The sequence below is a fragment of the Doryrhamphus excisus genome, linkage group LG2, assembly GCF_037039965.1.
Source record: "Doryrhamphus excisus strain RoL-2023G ecotype Guam linkage group LG2, RoL_Dexc_Guam_v1.1, whole genome shotgun sequence".
Taxonomy (NCBI): domain Eukaryota; kingdom Metazoa; phylum Chordata; class Actinopteri; order Syngnathiformes; family Syngnathidae; genus Doryrhamphus; species Doryrhamphus excisus.
The window spans coordinates 11,575,786-11,596,274 of NC_136358.1; the positions used below are offsets into that span (position 1 = coordinate 11,575,786).

The window sequence follows — 20,489 nt, forward strand, 5'->3', positions numbered from 1 at the left end:
ACTGCAGGGGGTCTAGGAGAGGGTCAGTGATGACTTTCAGGTGTGAGAGCACAAGGCGCTCAAAGGACCATGACCATGGAGGTCAGGGCGACGGGTCTGAAGTCATTAAGTCCTGTGGTCCTTGGCTTTTTGGGAACAGGGATGATGGTTGAGGTCTTGAAGCAGGCAGGCACGTGGCATGTCTCCAGTGAGGTGTTGCAGATATCTGTGAACACTTGAGACAGCTGATCAGCGCAGTGCTTCAAGGCGGACAGAGACACAGAGTCCGGTCCAGCTGCTTTCCGGGGGTTCTGTCTCCTGAAGAGTTTGTTGACGTCTCTCTCATGGATGGAAAGAGTCGTAAAGTTATGAGAATAAAGAAAAGTAAAGTAAAATTGTAATATTGCGACAATAAAGTCATGTCAGAGGTAAAATAGAGCATGACTCTTCAGGAAGGAAACGTTCCTTCCTGCTTTCGGCAAGCTTTTATTTCTAACGTGGCAGCAAAACAGCAGTTGAGCACAAACCAATTAGCTTGTCTGCCTTCTTTACCCCGCCCCCTAGATTAGGCCCCGCCTTTTCTTATCTGTCTCTGGCAATGCTTGTTGCCACAGAGTAATCTCAGATTTCCAAAATAAGACCAAGTTGTAAATTTACCTGAAGAAACTCATATTATTACAACAATAAAGTTGCACATTTATGTGAAAAAAAACTTGTAACTTTGTTGCAGGCATAGCCTGAGACACCTATGAAAGGGGGGCCTTATGTGACCTTTGGCCTTGGTCAACAACTTTTTTTCTCGTAAATTTAGGACTATTTTTTTTCTAAATGGGTGGCTTTATTCTTGTAAATGTAGGACTTTCTTCTCTCAGGCAAGCTTCTATGTGCATATATTATTCTGGTCATCTCCTTTTTTTCCCCAATGTGGTCCTGTTACTGGTCACATGGTACAAAACTAAAATGTCTCCCACTAATCTGCTGCTGCATTTACAAAAGAAGTCATCTTCTGTGTGAGTGCACCACCTGGTGGTGGATTTAGGGGCTAATTTTGTCCCTTGTTTGATTGACAGACAAGTGTCCAGCCACACGCGTCCTGGCCTCCCAACTCAACCCCTCCAGCACCGTCATCAACCATCTGTTTCTGGGTCGGAAGCCCATCGGCGCTCCTTGGACTTCCACCTCCACTCTACCGGGGATCCCACCTGCTCCGTCATCCCAGACACGAGGCTCTCCATGCAGGCAGCACTGCGGTTCTCGGCCCTCCAACAGTAGCGTGTCTTCAGGGAGCTCGGGAGGCGGGGCGGGGTCTCCCTGGCGAGCACACGTGCGAGCTCATCGGAGGAATGTGGCGAGGGCTCGAGCTCAGCTGGGGTTTGGCAATTCGGAGGAACTGGATGAGGAGAATGTGAAGCCAGAGGAGGGGAGAGGCGGTGAGGGCTTGGCGGAGGGGAGCGTCTCCTCCGAGTCTTCACCCCCGGGCCCACCATGTGAAGATCCTGGGCAGAATCTTCCTGATGGGACGGAGGTGGGGGAGGTGGAGGTGCAACTGGATTCCATGGACCTGGAGGACAAACCTACAAACATGACCTCTCATACACAGCCTGTCCCTCTGCTGCCGCCTCCATCTTCCAGCAGACACAAGGACTCGAGCACTTCTGAGAGCTCCAACAGACACTTTGCCGCCATTGCGCCTCCACCGCCGCTTCACACCTCCATTGACCCCTGTGTCACTTCACCTTCCACTCCGAGTCCCTCACTTTCATCGGTGTCTACATTGGCATCCGCAGAGCCGTCCTCCTCTTCCACGCCACCTTCTACCCCAACCCGAAGCCCCGCTCATCACCCCACTTCATCCACACCTCTCCAGGGCTCCCGCTTCTACAAAACAGCCTCCCCCTTCACGCCATCGCTTTCGTCCATCGGCTCATCATCTCGAACTTGCATCCCTCCATCCCTGTCCGCACCATCCTTCACGTCCGCCGCCACCACTACGATAGCGCAGGTCTTCTCGCCGTTCCCTTGTGTGAAGATGCCCAGGAAGTCCGCAGCAGCCCGAAACCTCGGCCTGTACGGCCCGACCTCTCGGACGCCCACCGTCCACTTCCCCCAGCTGAGCCGCAACTGTAGCAGCGCTCCTGGCACCACCAGGAGGCGCTGAGAACCTGCCTACAGTCAGTCACACCGTGTTGCCTCCTGAATATTGAGCAAAGTCTCTTCAGTGTTTGGCTGAGCTTTTCCTTCCCTATGCAGGTCTGTCTGAACCGTACCAAACGCTGATAGGAACCTACAAAGAAGGAACCCTGAGCCATCCACTTGTTTCTATGCCACGAAGGGAAGACATGTGACACACGTTTCTGTTTGAGGCTCTCCCAAGCAGAGCATGTAACCTAGCATCCCGACTGTTGAACACCTTGAGGAATGTAAACACAATAAATGGTAAAGGACATGCTACTACTGTGTGGATGTTTGTGTTTAAACAGTTCTAAAAATCATGTAGACTGTTGTGCGTGTTAAAGGGTCTGTAAGTCCTGAAGTTTCTAAGCTATAGCAATAAGGGGCATCGTGGCAGCACCCTATTTCCCACCCCTCTTCCTGCTCAGAGCCTGGAAACCCTGAGCACCCGCTTTGCATAAGCCATGAGTGAGTGACAGACATTAACACATAAAATCTCATTCAGTCTTAACTTGTAATTAAGAATATAGTCATTATTTGTACAATCTCTTCTCCGAAACCACTATTTTTAATTTCAGCTAGCCAATAATGGTTTTCTATAAACAGCACAGTCCAATCGTGTGGATCTGCTTCCCCCTACTGGAAATGAGTGAACTACTGTGAGCTGACCTACTGTACAGGGAGGCTGGAGTTGATGACACCTGCACTTTGACGAGGAAAGAAAGAGAATTCATTAGAGATCATTATATTGTGCCTGCTTGTAGGTGTCAACATCACTCATTTATTATTTAAACACTCACCTTTTCTCACCAAATCACATCACTGCATCCTGCGGAATAGCTTTGCTTCAAGTTATTTTTCACAAAACATGAACATGTTGAGGCATGGGAATCTTACTTCTGCACAAATACACCATCCTTGCTTCGCTTAGCTGTTTTGTTCAAACAAAAAAGACATTTTATTTCCCATGACTCGGTGCAACCCTCTGAGGAACAGTAGCAGATCAAATGTAAACAGGTCAACGACATGAACAGGATTATTTATACATCCATTACTAACACACCCGAGGTAAATCCACAAAAGGTTGAATCAAGAAAAGTGGACTCTTATTATTGTCTGTTGAGGACAACATACCGCCATCAATTATCATCCGATTTATGAGCAGATATAGTGCATCCGGAAAGTATTCACAGCGCTTCACTTTTTCTACATTTTGTCATGTTACAGCCTCATTCCAAACTGAATTAAATTAATGGCCACTCTACCATACAGGCCTGATTGGTGGATTGCTGCAGAGATGGTTGTCCTTCTGGAAGGCTCTCCTCTCTCCACAGAGGAACGCTGGAGCTCTGACAGAGTGACCATCGGGGCCTTGGTCACCTCCCTGACTAAGGCCCTTCTTCCCCGATCGCTCAGTTTAGAAGGCCGGCCAGCTCTAGGAAGAGTCCTGGTGGTTCCAAACGTCTTCCATTTACGAATAATGGAGGCCACTGTGCTCATTGGGACCTTCAAAGCAGCAGAATTTTTTCTGTATCCTTCCCCAGATTTGTGCCTCAAGACAATCCTGTCTCGCAGGTCTACAGACAGTTCTTTTGACTTCATGCTTGGTGTTTGTGCTCTGACATGCACAGTCAACTGTGGGACCTTATGTAGACAGTTATTATATTTCCAAATCATGTCCAATCAACTGAATTTACTGCAGGTGGACTCCAATTAAGCTGTAGAAAGATCTCAAGGATGATCAGTGGAAAAAAGATGCACCTGAGCTCAATTTTGAGCTTCATGGCAAAGGCTGTGAATACTTATGTAAATGTGATTTTTTTGTTTTCTATTTTTAATAAATTCAAAACATGTCAAAAAAACCTTTTTTCACATTGTCATAATGGAGTATTTTGTGTAGAATTTTGAGGTAAGAGGTTAATTTAATACAGTTTGGAATGAGGCTGTAACATGACAAAATGTAGAAAAAGTGAAGCGCTGTGAATACTTTCCCGATGCACTGTATGTCCCAATATCGCTCCCGCAAAAACGGTCAGTGCACGGGAAGGGAGGCCACCAACGAGCTCTTCTGCAGGGCGGCCGTTCGCCAGCTGTGACAGGCACCCAGCACAACAACCACCCGACTGTGACCACCCCCAGCAGACATAAATAGGGAAACTCCATCCTTCCTACTCCAGGAACGATGGAGGAAGGACTCCTACTCCATCCTACATTTTTAACTGAAGAAGCCTTTTGGACTAAAAATGAAATGATGAAATGAGTCCAGTCGCCACCAGTCAACCTTTGTAGACCACCACGACCTGTGTGACTAAGAATCAACAGACAAACGACCTGAGGTAAATGAGTCCACATGTAGCATCATTGATAAGAACAAAGGTTATATAGTAGTTTCTACTTTAATGACATTCTTTATGACTTGTGTCAGTTTTTGTCTTACTTGGCTCCAGACATCACGGGTCACACCACTCACTCGGTGGTTGTCACATCATGGAGCGTTTAAAGTCTCATCAATGCACCGCGACATGAGCCATGCCCGGGTTGACAAAGGAGAAGTTCCAGAACATGGTCTGGTCCACACTGTTGATGAGTGTCCGGTCGGCGCACGACAGACGAGGCTTCTCGTTGATGAACTCCTTGTCAAAGTTGCTGCAGTCGCTGGGCGATGTCTGCAAGCACACAGACATTCAGGCAGTGCCACATGTCATTACCACTCTGGGGTGGAAAAGCTTCCATCCACACAAAGTCTCTGTCCATAATACAAGATGGTGAGAGCAATGGGTGGCGCCACAAGTGCAAGACTACAGGAGCCACAGCAATGGCAGATTCACAACAGGAAGAGTTACCAAGGTTGGTCTGAAGGGCGGTTCCACCTGCCGTAGTTCCAGCGCGTTCCAGTCGGTGGCGCTGAAGAAACTGTGCCTCCGGATGTTCCCCTTGACTCCCAGACGCCCCTCAGGCTCCCTGACAAAGAGCTGCACAACAAACACATAAGTACTGATGTGGCACAGTATGGAATAAGGACAAAACCACTGCTCAATCTGACCTTGACCAGGATGTCCTTGGTGTCTTTGGTGAGCCAGCGGGGGTACATGGGGTTGTCTGTGCGTATGGACTGAAAGAGCTCCTCCTCGTCCCGGCCATGGAAGGGAGACTGACCGATGAGCATCTCATACAGCAGAACCCCAAACGACCACCAGTCCACTGAGCTGTTGTACTTCTGACCCAGCAGGATCTGACACCCAGCACACAAACACGATTGTTCATTCAGGAAGGAGCAACAACCTGTGCTCCAATGTTCCTGAAGAGACACTCACACCCCACAGTGGGACGTTCCAACTCGATCATCTGATTAACTGTTACACTGTGTGTCCTAACCTCGGGGGCGATGTAGTCCGGTGTCCCACAGAAGGTGGACGTCCTCGATTCCTCTTGCATTCTCTCCTTGCACATGCCAAAGTCTGCAATCTTGATATGCCCCTCGGAGTCCAGCAGCACATTGTCCAGCTTCAGATCCCTGCAGAGACGCAGCGGGTAAGAATCTTTTCATTTTGTCTGAGTGCCGATTGATCCCAACCTGTAAATGACGCCTCTGGAGTGGAGGAACTGAAGACCGCAGACGATCTCAGCCGCATAGAATCTGCAGGAAGAGGAAGACAGAAATGCGGGCCGTGGGGGACCAGTTCTGGAGGACGGTGTGTCTCGGCACGGGCCACGTACGTGGATCTGTGCAGGTCAAACTTGTGGCAGTTCTGGATGTGGAACATGAGATCGCCTCCATTCAGGTACTCCATCACAAAAAACAGGTTCTCCTGGGCACAGGCACCAGAGTGTGACTTCAGGGCAGAAGAAAAGGGGTTTGGGGGATACAAGGGTACCTTTGTCTGGAAGGTGCAGTACAGGTGTGTGAGGAAGGGGTTTTCCCAGGCTAAAGAGAGGACCCTCCTCTCCACCATGGTGCACTCCACGTCATCGTCCATCAGCACCACGTCCTTCTTCAGAGCTTTGACAGCAAAAAACTGCCCGCTCTTCTTCAGCTCGGCTAAAAACACCTGCAAAAACAATAACATTGACGTCTTCTTTCCGAAAATAGGACTCTTTGGTTTGGGAATCTCCACCTTGCCAAAGCTGCCCTTCCCAAGCATCTTGTGCAGGACGAAGTCATCAATGGAAAATTTGGGCTGATCCTTCTTGGGAAAATTGTACAGCGGCTCCTCCTCGTCGACGTGCAGCTCGCTGGTGTCTGCTGGCCCCTCCCAGGAAACACCCTGCAACTCTGCAGGAAGCGGAGTGTTGGAGGCGTTCTGGAACCCCACTAACAGGGTCAAAGGGCGTACCTTTGCTAGCAGGCGACACTGAAACAGCTGAATTCACGTGGACTGCACTCAGAGCTCGGATCATTCCCGGCTGGCTGACACCTACCGGGCCTTCCCGACCAACAATGTCCGTTTCTCTAGTGCTCTTGGCCTGCTGTTTGCTCTCGATTAAGGCCAGAGCTTCTGCCATCAGCTTTTGGTTGACACCACACAAGTTGGCCACTTTCTTCTGACACTTGTGGTGGACATTCATGCCACACTCTGCACACAAACACCTGCAGGTGATGATGAATGTGCCCCAAATGGTGGCGTACGTATGCACACGTGTATGCTCTCACCTTCACATTTCAGCCCCTGCTTGGCCAGCCCCCACAGGAGGGTCCCACAGTGTTCACAGAAGGTGGGACTCTTGTAGTTGTACACTTTGAACCTGTGCGGCATGTCAATCTTGAAGCGCTCCTTGTGGATCTGACACACAGACAAGGTAAGAGAGTGAACGACATACTTGCTTCGAGCTCACGGTTACCATGGTCTCCTTGCTGTTGATGGCCGACCCCGTGCATTTGGCGATGACTTTGTCGATGCATTTTTTGTGGATGGCTGCGTTGCACTCTACCAACAAGACAGACGGTGCGTTGACAGATAGCTCATGGATCAAACCAACGTAAAACACTGTGTGACACTCACGTCTGCACTGGTAACCTTGCTTGTTGAGCCCCCTGCAGGCAGACAAGCATCATGTATTGGTTTTCTTTGGTGTGAGTAAAAAGACGGTAGTGGCGTACCAGACAAACTCTTTGCAGACGGAGCAGAAGGTGGGCTGAGGGAAGAAGGTGGCGCTGAACTCGTGACATTTTACCACATGAATTTTGGCCTGTTTGATGGCTCCGCGTCGCTGGTGGAGAGCAAACAGACCCTCTCGCTCTGGCTCGCCTTCGGCCTGCCCCGACACGTCTGAAACGCAGACGTTCAAAGAAGTTGGCATCATTCCGAGCAGAGTGGCACTATTTGTTCACAAGTCCCACAGGAAGTGGCGCGCTACAGAAGGGCGCCATGGAACCTGCTCATCTTAGCCGTGATGCTGTGGGTTGGCTTCTGCTCCAGCAACCTGCTCAGCCTGTTGTTAATGTCAGGGAACACGCAAGCAATAATTTCTATTTTTAGATTGACACAACTCAATAGATTTATTTGTTATTTAACCCTATAAGGTACCTGGGGACTTTTTTTTGTCCTTTCAGGTAAATATTTGCTCTTTTTTGCCTCAGAATTGCATTACTCCATATGGAATGATTTTTGCCCAAAAGTGTTTCTTTCCATGAAATATCGTATCTTGAAAATTTCTTGTGGGGGGAATTCACTACCTATAAAAATATTAAATATTCTTGTTTTAACCCTGTACTTGCCCATTTGGTTAGATAATTATTATAATTGTTGGATTTTAACATAATTTAAAATATTATAAAATATATATTAATATACATTATATAATATAAATATTATGTATATTAATAATATTATAAATTAACTATGAAATTATGACATTATTTATAAAAATTATTTCAAAAGTAGGTAAAAACTTTATTTAGTTTCTCTATCTGGCAACCAAACGACATTGGATTATTAACAGCTATTCACGGTATGAATTACGTAATTTAATCCAAACATAGAAAAATGTGTGTGTGTGTTTGTAAAGACACTCACCACTTTTCTCCAGATAATATCTGGCCTCCATTAACAAGCGGCCCTGTGGCTTTAAGTCCAACTGAGACAGAAAAAGAGACGAGATGGCGATTAAAAAGCGCAGTGGTGATGTTTGATGTGCGGCATGCAAGTGTTAGGATGCACCTCTTCATCAACTCATGAATCAGTCTGAGGTTGAACGTGAGTAACCCATGTTTCCCATTCGCTAGTTTATTTGTGGTGGCCCGCCATAAATACATTTGGACCGCCACAGATAGATTTGCCACTGTTTGGGGGGTTTTTTGGCGTTACCTGTTTGCCCTCGCTCATAAACACATTATAACATTAGAAGGCTATACGCAGTATGTCTATATATTATACTCTATGTCTAGCTTGTCGTTCCAACTCTGTTTGTAGATGGCATTGTAACGCTTCTTAAGCGCATACTACATACCACTCGGTTGTGTATTATAAGTACAGCTGTCAAAATAGTGTGTAACTAATTTATTTAATTAACCATGTTAACATTTTTGGGGTATGAATGCATGAGCATCATGTCAAACCATAGCTCTCTGTAATAACGGCAGACGGAAGTACAGTGTCGTTCCCCACACATTCAAACAAAGTGTGACGCTCTTTTACAACTTCATTAAACAGCCGTCAACAACAACATATCTGCATCTCCAATGCACAAAACACGTCTTGAGTCCCCCTCGGGACAACACTTCCTAATTTTCACGAGACGGACGCGAGATGCATTCATGGACACCCTGAAAATCACAATGTCTTAATTATGTGCATTTGTGTATGTGTCTAAATAAACAGAAAGACAAAGAAAAACAATAAGTGGATATTCTTATCACTTACTAACGGAACTGCATCGTTTTTCTGTCCTTGTTAGACCCAGTTTGTGCTGCTCTCTGAAGTGAGTAGTTAACAGCACAGGAAGAGATTTTAGTTTTGATTTTTAGATAGGTTTTCTAATAATCTATTAACCTTATAAAATTATGAACTTGGGAGGACTTCCGGTGGCACGCTAGCAAGATGGACGTGTAAGTGTGAGCTCCCCACCATCGGCATTCAAAAGTACCTCCAATTAATTTAAACTGGCACTATATGTAGTTGCTTCTACTCGATTATGAAAGGAGCGAATAAGCAAAGGAGTCATTTAACTAGAAAGAAGGCAACTGAAACACAGGAAATGGCGGAGAAAGATGAATGGAGAAACGACGACGACGACGACGACGACAACGACGACAACTACAGAAGCTAGCGGGGCCAAGGTCTTGCACTGCAGGAGTTTAAAGACTTTAAAGACACCTTGAGTCAGCGGCTCGGTGACTTCAAAAGCAGGCTTAAGAAAGCAATGAAGCAAATTTTAAAAACGAGGTTATAAAAGAGCTGCAGAGCAAGGACATGCTGCTAGCCAAGAGGAAGGAGACGGCATGCGGAAAAAAATTGTTGAGCTGGAGAGCCGGTCGCAGAAAAACAATATTCCAATTTATGGGGTGCCAGAGGAGGCGAAGGGGATGTCAACTGTCGAATTTGTGAACAGACTGCTCCAAAAACACCTCATGCTGCCGGACGGGGTCGACCTACAAATACAGCGAGCTCACCGGGCACTCGGCCCTAAATCCAACACGCCCGCAGCCACCAGGTCAATCGTGGTGAATTTTCTACAGTTCAGAGTGAAGGAGATGGTGCTGCGGAAGGCTTGGCAGAGTAAGATCGACTTCGACGGCAGGCGACTCTACTTTGACAACGACTACGCTGCTGATGTTTTGGAAAAGCACAAGGCATATGGTCCAATAAAGGCAGCTCTGAAGCAGAGAGGCATCAGCTTCCAGACACCCTACACGAAGATGAGAGTGCATTGGGAAACGGGCCTCAAAATCTACGAGAGTGCAAGGAAGGCAGCCCAGGATCTGGATAAACGGGGCATCAAGGTGACTATAACGAGGGAGGATGTGGCGACCGCAGTGGAGGGGCAATTGAGGAAGCTGCTGCCATGGAAACAGATCGGCGCGGCAGGCACAACTGCACAAGGGGCGAAGGAAAGGCTCACGGAATTCAAAAGAATCCAACAATCAATCAAAGTTCTAAACCTTGGATAAGTAGAACAGCTGGTTACATTCATATTCATATACTACCTTGGTGGCAGGTTGATATTATTGGTTGTGATAGATGCTCTCAAGTCTGGTATAAAGTTATTCGATGCACTCGTGGTTATAAAGCCACAGTAGCTGTTTGTGTTAGAGGCACGCACTTTTGATGATGCCAGGGAGTTTAAATAACTAGGAATGGCTAATGTTCAAGAGCCATCAATGTACGAAAAAACTGATGACTAACAGCAACATAAATATGGAGCTGATGGTGGGAATTTACTTGCAGGGTGCTGAATGTTGGACCCTTCTAGTGAATCCCCATTTCTGGGGTGTGCTAGGGAGGGGCACTTCTTTTTGGAAGTTTTTTCCCCTCCTCCCACCAACAGGGACCAAGGGAGATGGCTAGGTACATCCCCTTTCTTCGGTATCTCAGGGTTTTGTGTGGTTTTGTGTGATGGTTCATATGTTTTCTACGTTTTGGGGCCTTGACTGCAGAATGCAAAATATTACAAAAATATTAACAAAAATATTAACGTTAAATGTGAACGGTCTAAATAGCCCAGTTAAGCGGTGCAAAGTCATGACCAAATTGCGTAAGAATAAGGCTCATATTATATATCTACAGGAGACTCATCTGTCTCAACAGGAAAATGAGAAGCTAAAAGGATTTGGTTATCAGAGTGTATTCTATAGATTTTTTTGGCAGAGTAACAGGAGGGGTGTGGTCATACTCATATCCAAGTCGGTGAGATTTGAAAGTACAAAAGTAATTATTGACAAAGAGGGACGATTTATAAAATTAGAGACCCATCTACAAATAACCTGACTTATAACCTAAAAGAGATTAAAAGTATTTTACTATTTTACTATAATGATCTTTATGGTCAACCCCTGTCAGCAAACATTGATCAAATGATCATTTTTGGAAACACTGGATTTACCTGAAATAGGGATAAAACAGAATGCCTTTTTGACAGCACCTATTTCTAATAGAGAAATAGAGAAGGCCATTAGGAAACCTAAAATCTCCTGGTAGTGATGCCGTCCGAATGGTACAACAAATTTGAGACGCAGCTTGTTCCGTTGTTACAGTCCTCCTTTAACTATACACTTGAGCACGGTGTACTCCCACCATCATGGAACGAGGCCTTGATTTCAGTCATTTCCAAGGGAAAGGATAATCAGACCTGCTCAGGATATAGACCCATCTCAGTGCTAAATGTTGATTATAAACTGTATACGTCAATCATAGCAAAGAGATATGAACAAATTATGAGTGACCTCTTAGACGAGGACCAAACAGGCTTTATCAAGCTCATGACAGCATTAGTAGAACACTACACATTATTGACCATGTCAAGCATCATAATATTAAAGCTGCATTAATAAGCCTGGATGCAGATAAGACATTCAATAGTGTGAATTGGTCCTTCCTTTTCCAAGTGCTCAAGATATTTGGATTAAATGAGAAGGCAATCACATGCATTAAAACATTGTACCAAAAACCAACTGCACGAATAAAAATAAATGGTAGCCTAACTGAGAGCATAGCACTTCAGAGGTCCACCAGACAGGGCTGCTGCCTTTCACCAACCCTCTTTGCAATTTTTATTGAACCCCTGGCACAGCAATTTAGACAAAGCACAGAATTAACTGGAATACGGATTGATGGTGAAAAACATATTATTGGACTTTTTGCAGATGATGTCATCTGCTATATGGGGGGCCCAGATCAGAGCCTGCCAAGACTGATAAACCATTTGGAAATGTTTGGTTTTTACTCAGGATATAAGCTTAATCTAAGGAAAACACAAATCTTAACATTTAACTACCACCCAACTAAGGCCATACATGATAAATATGACTTGAAATGGGATGCGCAAACCATAAAATATCTACGGGGTTAATTTAACACGACAAATGGACAAACTATTCATTGCCAATTATGTTAAGGTAAACCAAGTTATTAGAAATGATATTCAACATGGTCAAGTTCTTGTACTCAATTTTAGCTCTAGGATAGAGACAGTGAAGATGAATATGCTCCCAAGGCTTCTTTATCTATTCCAAGCACTACCAATTAATATTCCAGTAAATAACAGTTTAAACAATGGAATAAAATGATCTCAAGGTTTGTGTGACAAACAAACACGCACCCACATCTCCAGCGTGCCGCTCTCCTTCTTGCAGCGTGTCGCCAGCGAGTCCAGAGCGACGGTGGCCTCGGACTTCAGCTCGGCCGTGCGGTCCTTCACCATCACGTGCATGATGCGCCCGTGGTGCACGTGCGCGTCAAAGGTGCTGCTCCAGGGGGGGTACATGGTGGGCTTCTTCTGCTTGTAAACCTGACCCTTTTCTGGGGGCGGGGGGAGCACAGCAGTTTTAAAAGGGTTATAATAATTATTGATTTGGTTTGATGTTGGTCATGTCCTTCCTTGTTTGAAATACAGTAGAACAATCTTCCACTGGTGAGGAGCAGGCAGATCTATTTAACATAGCTAAACCTCACAGGTTGCCAAACACACCGTCTAAACCTTTGACCTTCTGCCCGATAGATCCGCATGATTATCGGCTCTCATTGACATCTGCTCATTTTCCTGCGCATAACATTGCACAGATCCACTTGCATAACGGCCACATGCCTCCACAATAAAACCCGCTAAGCCTCTGACTCCCAAAGTGGTCTTCATCATCGGCTCATCCCCCCGCCGATGCCGCTGTAGCTGCCATGTGTGCCTGAAAACATCTGCTGACGACGTCTTTTTGGAGTAGGTGACGAGACCCGTTGTCGGCCTGCACTTCCTGTGCTTTTCTGTGAAAAAGCTTCAAGGCTTTGAACGATGTCAACGTGCTTCTTGACTGCTTTAGCTTCAGTCTTGGAGCAACACTAGAGGACTAAACTTTATTTATAAAGTGGAAGTTTATGAACAGGGATTGTCAGTTTGACTGTACCCTGTTTTTCCGTAAACACATTTCTCACACACACAAAAGGGGAAACTGACATGAGAAATGTGAAGCAGCAAAGATTTAATCACTTGTGATTTTTTTTTGTTTGACTCACTGCGCTATTTATTAGACACGCCATTTATCAAAACCTAATACTCGACAATGATGTAAACATTCATTTTTCAGCATTAATCAAAGGATGAGCACGTTCACAAAGACTGTGCCAGCCAATAAAACATCCTATTTAAATGTTTTTTCCTGCTTATTTTTTGTTGTTTGTTTGTGAATTATTCCCTATTTAAAACTTTCAGTTTTGAACTAAATAATACAACTGCTACTACGACAACAATAAAAACTAACAACAATAACTAATAATAGGAAATGGTACATATGACAGCTGCCCACCTGTGTCGACGGCCTCCTTCATGTAGACGGCACAGTAGGGGCTCAGGACCTCCTCGTGGTACGCCAGACCCGGGTCAATCTCAAAGTTGGAGAATCCGATGCGCAGGAAGGGCGACATGTTGCTAGTGGCGGCAGTGGAGGAGATGTGAGGGATTCAAGCACCTTTCCTCTGCAAGAGACTGAGGCTGCGGCAGCCAGGGTGGGGGTGGGTGGGATTGAACCTGCGAGCGAGAGGAAGACGAGAAAGGAGTTGTGACATCAGTGGTGACGCCGGGCCAGCACACCAGCTTCCCTCCCTGATGCCGAATCAACAGCAGGGTGAGCGTGGAGGGATCTCCTCTGAAGTCTGGCACGTCTGTGAAAGCGAGGAAAAGCGACAGGAGAACCATCAAAACACCAGCTGGCCACCTACAAAACAAACCGCTCTTTGTGCTCGTGACAAAAATAGTGAGGCAGTGAGGGCGACGGCTTTCACTTTGTGGCAGTGGATGTGATATTTGAGGCCTGTGTGTGTGTGTGTGTGTGTGTGAGGTGGCTATTAATAGAGCTGAAATCCTAAACGTAGATTAGTAACATTCATATGGACATACACTGTGTACGTATATGACTCACTTCCTCTTTTGGAAGCTAACAGCTTCTGAGAAGGCATTCAACCACCAAGTCCTCTAGTTCTTCTCTACCAAACTCATCTGAGCATGCCTTTGTGTACTGCAACGGTTGCCAAACCTCCCCCTGACACCTTAACAGCAGCACGGGGCTTTCGGATAGCTGTTAAAAATAACGGTTGTTTTCCAGTAACCCAATGCTACCGACAGTGAAATGTGGCACGTTATTGCACACCAATATCTACGTCTACGATCTGGATGTCTCCATTGTTCGCTACTAGTACACAGAAAACTAAAAAGCTAGCCAAATCACTCTGGGTAAAACACTGCCCCCAAGTGATTTTGTAGCGATGTTCAAGTATCAAGCTCAGCCCTCAGCCTTAATGTAATGATTCAAGTCTCTTGACCTATTTGAAGGTATTTCATAAAAAGTCTGGTAAGTAATTACTAAAGTGATTTAGTTGCACCCACTACATTTGTACACATACAGTGTAAGCTGCAGTGTCCGCATCAGAAAATGCCATACTATGGCGCAAACAAGACTGTGACCACCAGACAGCTCCTAATTTAACAGGAGCTAACCACGAGCTATAAAGCTGGTCACCCCCTTGGAAATTGCACGAGGTCGTCTTGACTCACGGTGTCACCGTACAAACAAAAAACTCATCACACAGCGACTTAACACTCAAAAGTGACCTAATAAAGTTACCTCAAACATCTAGCTTTTTGTGGGTGCACTGATAGCTTGTGATTGGCTCCGATTATGTGAAGCTAGCGGAACAAAACATTATGCAGCCAACCAATTACAAGCATCAGATTATTGACTGAGAAAATAATGTATAATTATGTATTTGAAGGGCCCATGACAGAAATGAGCCAAAAATGCCCCCAGGCCACACATTGGACATTCCTGGGCTACATGAGTCTGCTTTAGTTGCATGGTGGAGTCTGTGTTTGCTTCCTGCAGAGTTACATGGTGGTCATGGTGAAAAGGGAAGTGAAAAAGCGTGAGCGTTCATATCTCATCTCAGTAAAACCACCGACTGGGAAGCTTGTTGATGAACCAGGAAGTCATCCGCCTCTTCCTTTCATCCATTTTCCTAAACATCTCTGTGTCTTTGACGTGTGTAATGTAAAAGCAAAAACCGTCAGGCAGTGCTGTGGGCCAACTTCCTGCCATGCGCTCTTACAAGTGGTCATCACACTTGCCTTCCTCCTTGCCGTGGTTTTAAGTTTCCTCTTGAAGCGTGGTGTGGGCGGGGCCTTCGCATACATGGCCACTTGATACTTTTAGGGCTTTTTCTGTGCTCATTATGTCCTCTTAGCAACGGATACTGCTGGTTGGGATAAAGCCACTCTGCCTCCTTCGTAAGCAGCGATACATTAGCGGTACGTGGCTCACACAGGGCTGTTCCAATCAGCCTCTCACGTCCTGATATTTTCAGGTCGGCTCTCCGTGGATGGGAAGGTCAACGGCCCCGGTGACCTTTCCCAAAGCTTTCATGGCAAGGGTGGAGTCCATGAAAGCAAGGCAGCTGTTTGAAGTGGAGAGGAAGCGGACAGGCTGTGGCAGACGCCCCTGATGGCAACAAAAAGGACGCATGCTCAAGTGGTCACTTGGCTGCAACGATGAAAGCTTTACAGTCTGGTTTCCCCACTTTTATGACCTCATACGGATGTGTGACCTTCTAGGAAGAAGACATGTGACCAACATGTCTCCCACGCTCATCATGAGTGAGTGTGAATGGTTGTTTGTCTATATGTGCCATGTGATTGGCTGGCGACCAGTCCAGGGTGTACCCCGCCTCTTGCCCAGAGACAGCTGGGATAGGCTCCAGCACCCCCGCGACCCTTGTGAGGAAAAGCAGTAGAAAATGAATGAATGAAAACTTCCTAAATCTTTTCCCCTCAAATGATTGTTTTATATTTTTGTATATGTATTTTCAGTAGCCACTATTAAATAAATAGTGTGCTTCCCTGTCGACATTATTAGTATTTTAGTAAATATTTATCAATATTGATTTTTTTCACTTATCCTTAATATGTGTACTTTTTCTAACTCATTTTATGTTTATGATGAATTCTATTTATTTTGACTTTATTCACCCTTCTTACATGTTTATTTAATTTGTATCATAATCAAAACATTTACTCAGTATTTTATAATTTCCTTTTATTTATATTTACACATCTTACATTTTTATTTGAGTGTTATGATTTACAGTGCATCCGGAAAGCGCTTCACTTTTTCCACATTTTGTCATGTTACAGCCTCATTCCAAATTGTATTAATTTAATCTCTTACCTCAAAATTCTACACAAAATACTCAATTATAACAATGTGAAAACGTTTTTTTTCCTTTTTTTGAATTTATTAAAAAAAGAAAACTAAGAAATCACATTTACATAAGTATTCACAGCCTTTGCCATGAAGCTCAAACTTGAGCTCAGGTGCATCTTTTTTCCACTGATCATCCTTGAGATCTTTCTACAGCTTAATTGGAGTCCACCTGCAGTAAATTCAGTTGATTGGACATGATTTGGAAATATAATAACTGTCTATATAAGGTCCCACAGTTGACTGTGCATGTCAGAGCACAAACACCAAGCATGAAGTCAAAAGAACTGTCTGTAGACCTGCGAGACAGGATTGTCTTGAGGCACAAATCTGGGGAAGGATACAGAAAAATTTCTGCTGCTTTGAAGGTCCCAATGAGCACAGTGGCCTCCATTATTCGTAAATGGAAGACGTTTGGAACCACCAGGACTCTTCCTAGAGCTGGCCGGCCTTCTAAACTGAGCGATCGGGGAAGAAGGGCCTTAATCAGGGAGGTGACCAAGGCCCCGATGGTCACTCTGTCAGAGCTCCAGCGTTCCTCTGTGGAGAGAGGAGAGCCTTCCAGAAGGACAACCATCTCTGCAGCAATCCACCAACCAGGCCTGTATGGTAGAGTGGCCAGATGAAAGCCACTCCTTAGTAAAAGGAACATGGCAGCCCGTCTGGAATTTGCCAAAAAGCACCTGAATGACTCTCAGCCCATGAGAAACAAAATTCTCTGGTCTGATGAGACAAAGATTGAACTCTTTGGTGTGAATGCCAGGCGCCATGTTTGGAGGAAACCAGGCACTGCTCATCACCAGGCCAATACCATCCCTACAGTGAAGCATGGTGGTGGCAGCATCATGCTGTGGGGATGTTTTTCAGCAGCAGGAACTGGCAGACTAGTCAGGATAGAAGGAAAATGAATGCAGCAATATATAGAGATATCCTGGATGAAAACCTGCTCCAGAGCGCTCTTGACCTCAGTAGACTGGTCATGTACCTTGACCATATAGACAGTAGACATTAGCACACAGCCAAGATCTTAAAAGATTGGCTTCAGAACCACTCCGTGAATGTCCTGGAGTGGCCCAGCCAGAGTCCAGACTTGAATCCGATCGAACATCTCTGGAGAGATCTGAAAATGGCTGTGCACAGACGTCTCCCATCCAACCTGATGGAGCTTGAGACTTATTGCAAAGAAGAATGGGCAAAACTGCCTAAAGATAGGTGTGCTAAACTTGTGGGATCATATTCAAAAAGACTTGAGGCTGTAATTGCTGCCAAAGTATTAAGCAAAGGCTGTGAATACTTATGTAAATGTGATTTTTTTGTTTTCTATTTTTAATAAATTCAAAACATGTCAAAAAAAACTTTTTTCACATTGTCATAATGGAGTATTTTGTGTAGAATTTTGAGGTAAGAGATTAATTTAATAAAGTTTGGAATGAGGCTGTAACATGACAAAATGTAGAAAAAGTGAAGCGCTGTGAATACTTTCCGGATGCACTGTACATATATATTTAATTATTCATTTATCCTGATGCTGTATTTATTTTAAGTCATGGTATATTTATTGTCATATTATATAAATGAGGAATTCTATTCATTCTTACTTTATTTACACTTTTTACTTATTTTATATGAATCATGAATCGTCAATATGCTGAATTATCATTAACATTTGAACTCCAGCTAGCTATTTAGTCGTTACAACTTTTATTTATTCTACCTTATTTTATATTTCTAATGAAATCTATTGATTTTTATTTGATTTACTTTATTACATTTTAAATTAGATTTTTTTTTGTCGTTACCATTTTAAATCTAGGATCAATTTATCATTGATCTTGATATTTTTTTTACTAATTCTAATGTATTTTATATTTATCATTCATTCCATTGATTCTATTCATTTATTAATTTATCTTCACAATATTTACTTATTCTATTTTACTTTTACAGTTTTTTTTTTATTTAATCTTTACTGTATTTAATTCTTTGTTTGATTTTAACATTGCATGCATGCTGTCCTTGCTGGTGGTGACTTGACTTTACTTATGAGCTGTCCTATGTGGAGTCTAAGTCCATATAAGGTCATGCTTCCTGCTCAGAGTAGAGGATTACAGTGCGAGAAGGGCACATCGTTGGAAAATCTTTTGCAGGGGGCTTTCTAGCACTCTCTTTTTTTATTATGCATTACCATGGAAACTGGCCCAGCAGCCTACCAGCTGCTGCGATAAAGCCCCCCTACCTCTCCGTTATCCCCTCCACTACATTTCCACTCTGCATGCATACCAGCACATGGATTATATTTAACAGCATGGAGGAGCTTGTTGGCAGACATAAATCCAAGAGCAAACACCTTTGTGTAGGGGGTTACTCACGAGGGGGGGGGGGGGGGGGTGTCCATGTGCACATATGCTCACAAATAGAGCATAATAATTACACAGTCTTGCGTTAAACATCAGGCCAGTCGGAGTACAACACAACTGCTGATGTTTACATTTCAATCGAATCATATGAACATAAATTCACCTCATTGTGGTGACGGTTTATCATCATCAAACCCCAAATGCAGCCAGTAAAATATCACCATATCGCAATTATTTGTGTACGTGTGGGTGTACCTAATGTGGTGGCTGCTAGGTGGAAAAAGTTGCTGCAACACTGAGATGGAAAAAGTGACAATAGGAGGAAGATGGAGAGCGTCACCTTCTTCTGTGCTACATTTTCGCACCCCGTGTTGCCAGTTCAACATTTCAAGGTGTAAGGAACGAGTCTCAAAGAAAGATTTCTCATGCATTGCTCTTAAAATAAACAAAATATATTTTTCCTCCTCCGCGGTGACCCTCTGCCTCCCACCTTCCTCCCCTCACACCCCTACACATGCAGCCTCCATGAGGCTCCAGGCACCTGCAGGAGGACGCTGGTCCATCCTTTCTGGTGCAGCACTGGAGTCAGAAAGACAAGAACACAAAAAAAAGATTAGATTCTCGGCTTTCATCAGGAAAAAAGCTTGTTCTACGTTTTTCCATTCTTTACTCATCAGCTGTGGAACACAACTAAGCTTCCAGAAAGATCATTTCCCAACAAGGGAATATTGATGGATGGATGAACACATAATGTATGCAATTACCAGATAGAAAGTCAAAATTACGAGATAAAAAGTCAAAATTTTGAGAAAGTTGAAAATATGAGATACCAACTGTGCATGTGCCGCCTTTTTCACAGTCGTCTTCATCACTCTGCAAAATGGCAGTTGTGAACAGCCACATCAATTCTATTATTTCGATGCCTCAAAATTATTTTCCAATGTGCGTTTGCTTAGTACAATTCCATGTGAATTCACCAGCAAACAAAGTATTTCATCACTTGTAAAGCCACACTAAAAGTACTCACAATCCATGTCTGAACAGGAGAGAAGCGCTGCTGCTGTGACTCTTCTACAGAGCTATCTCATTATTTCGACTCACCATTGGGATAATTTTATAATTTTTTTCAGTGGCGGAAACGGGCCTCCATAAAAAAAACAGACGGGAAAGGCTCCTAGCAAGCCAGCTAGCTCCTGAGCTTGCTAACCTTTAGCATCACGCAAGTCGTCTCACCCACAAAATGGATTCATCTAGAAGGTTACGGTTATGTAAGATGTTTTTTAAGTATTTGCCGAGTAATTGCTCACAAGCAACCAGCTACCCCGGTCAGTTGCAACCTTTACCTTTGGGGCCGTTTATGTCCGCTTCCATCATCCATCTTCCGCCATCTATCTTGAAGCATCTACCAATAAAAATGATAACGACACACGCCCTCCTCACTTTGAACAAAAATTTTGGTGGCCATCGGGGGCGAAGTCATGCAAAGTGGAGATCTGATGAGGTTGCCAAGCAACAACTCCACACACTTACGCGCGCATCACATGGGATCCCATAATGTCTATTTAAAAACCTCGCACCAGCAGACTTGA

The 20,489-nt window shown here is 44.5% G+C and overlaps 2 protein-coding genes across 8 annotated transcripts in view; one reads left to right on the forward strand and one right to left on the reverse strand.

Annotated features, from left to right (window-relative positions):
* The window catches only part of tbc1d30 (TBC1 domain family, member 30), a 17,014-nt gene extending 14,581 nt beyond the window's left edge, over positions 1 to 2,433 (forward strand). For 6 of the 7 annotated variants that reach the window (XM_078797744.1, XM_058065754.2, XM_058065757.2 and 3 more), the window contains one exon: positions 1,050 to 2,433. In XM_078797744.1, coding sequence (XP_078653870.1) covers positions 1,050 to 2,137 — 1,088 coding nt within the window. In that variant the 3' untranslated portion in view covers positions 2,138 to 2,433. The remainder of the gene's footprint in view (positions 1 to 1,049) is intronic. The other variant, XM_078797741.1, reaches the window with a different exon arrangement.
* On the reverse strand, positions 1,908 to 14,087 carry prkcq (protein kinase C, theta). Its single transcript, XM_078797771.1, has 16 exons — positions 13,601 to 14,087; positions 12,406 to 12,605; positions 8,166 to 8,226; positions 7,250 to 7,418; positions 7,152 to 7,183; positions 6,991 to 7,076; positions 6,803 to 6,932; positions 6,486 to 6,725; positions 6,267 to 6,424; positions 6,027 to 6,200; positions 5,869 to 5,960; positions 5,726 to 5,788; positions 5,527 to 5,665; positions 5,195 to 5,383; positions 4,995 to 5,123; positions 1,908 to 4,817 (listed from the first exon to the last, which is right to left on the reverse strand). The coding sequence occupies exons 1-16, from the start codon at positions 13,716 to 13,718 to the stop codon at positions 4,659 to 4,661; spliced, it is 2,139 nt and encodes a 712-aa protein (XP_078653897.1). The 5' UTR covers positions 13,719 to 14,087; the 3' UTR covers positions 1,908 to 4,658.
* Positions 14,088 to 20,489: the final 6,402 nt, after the last annotated feature.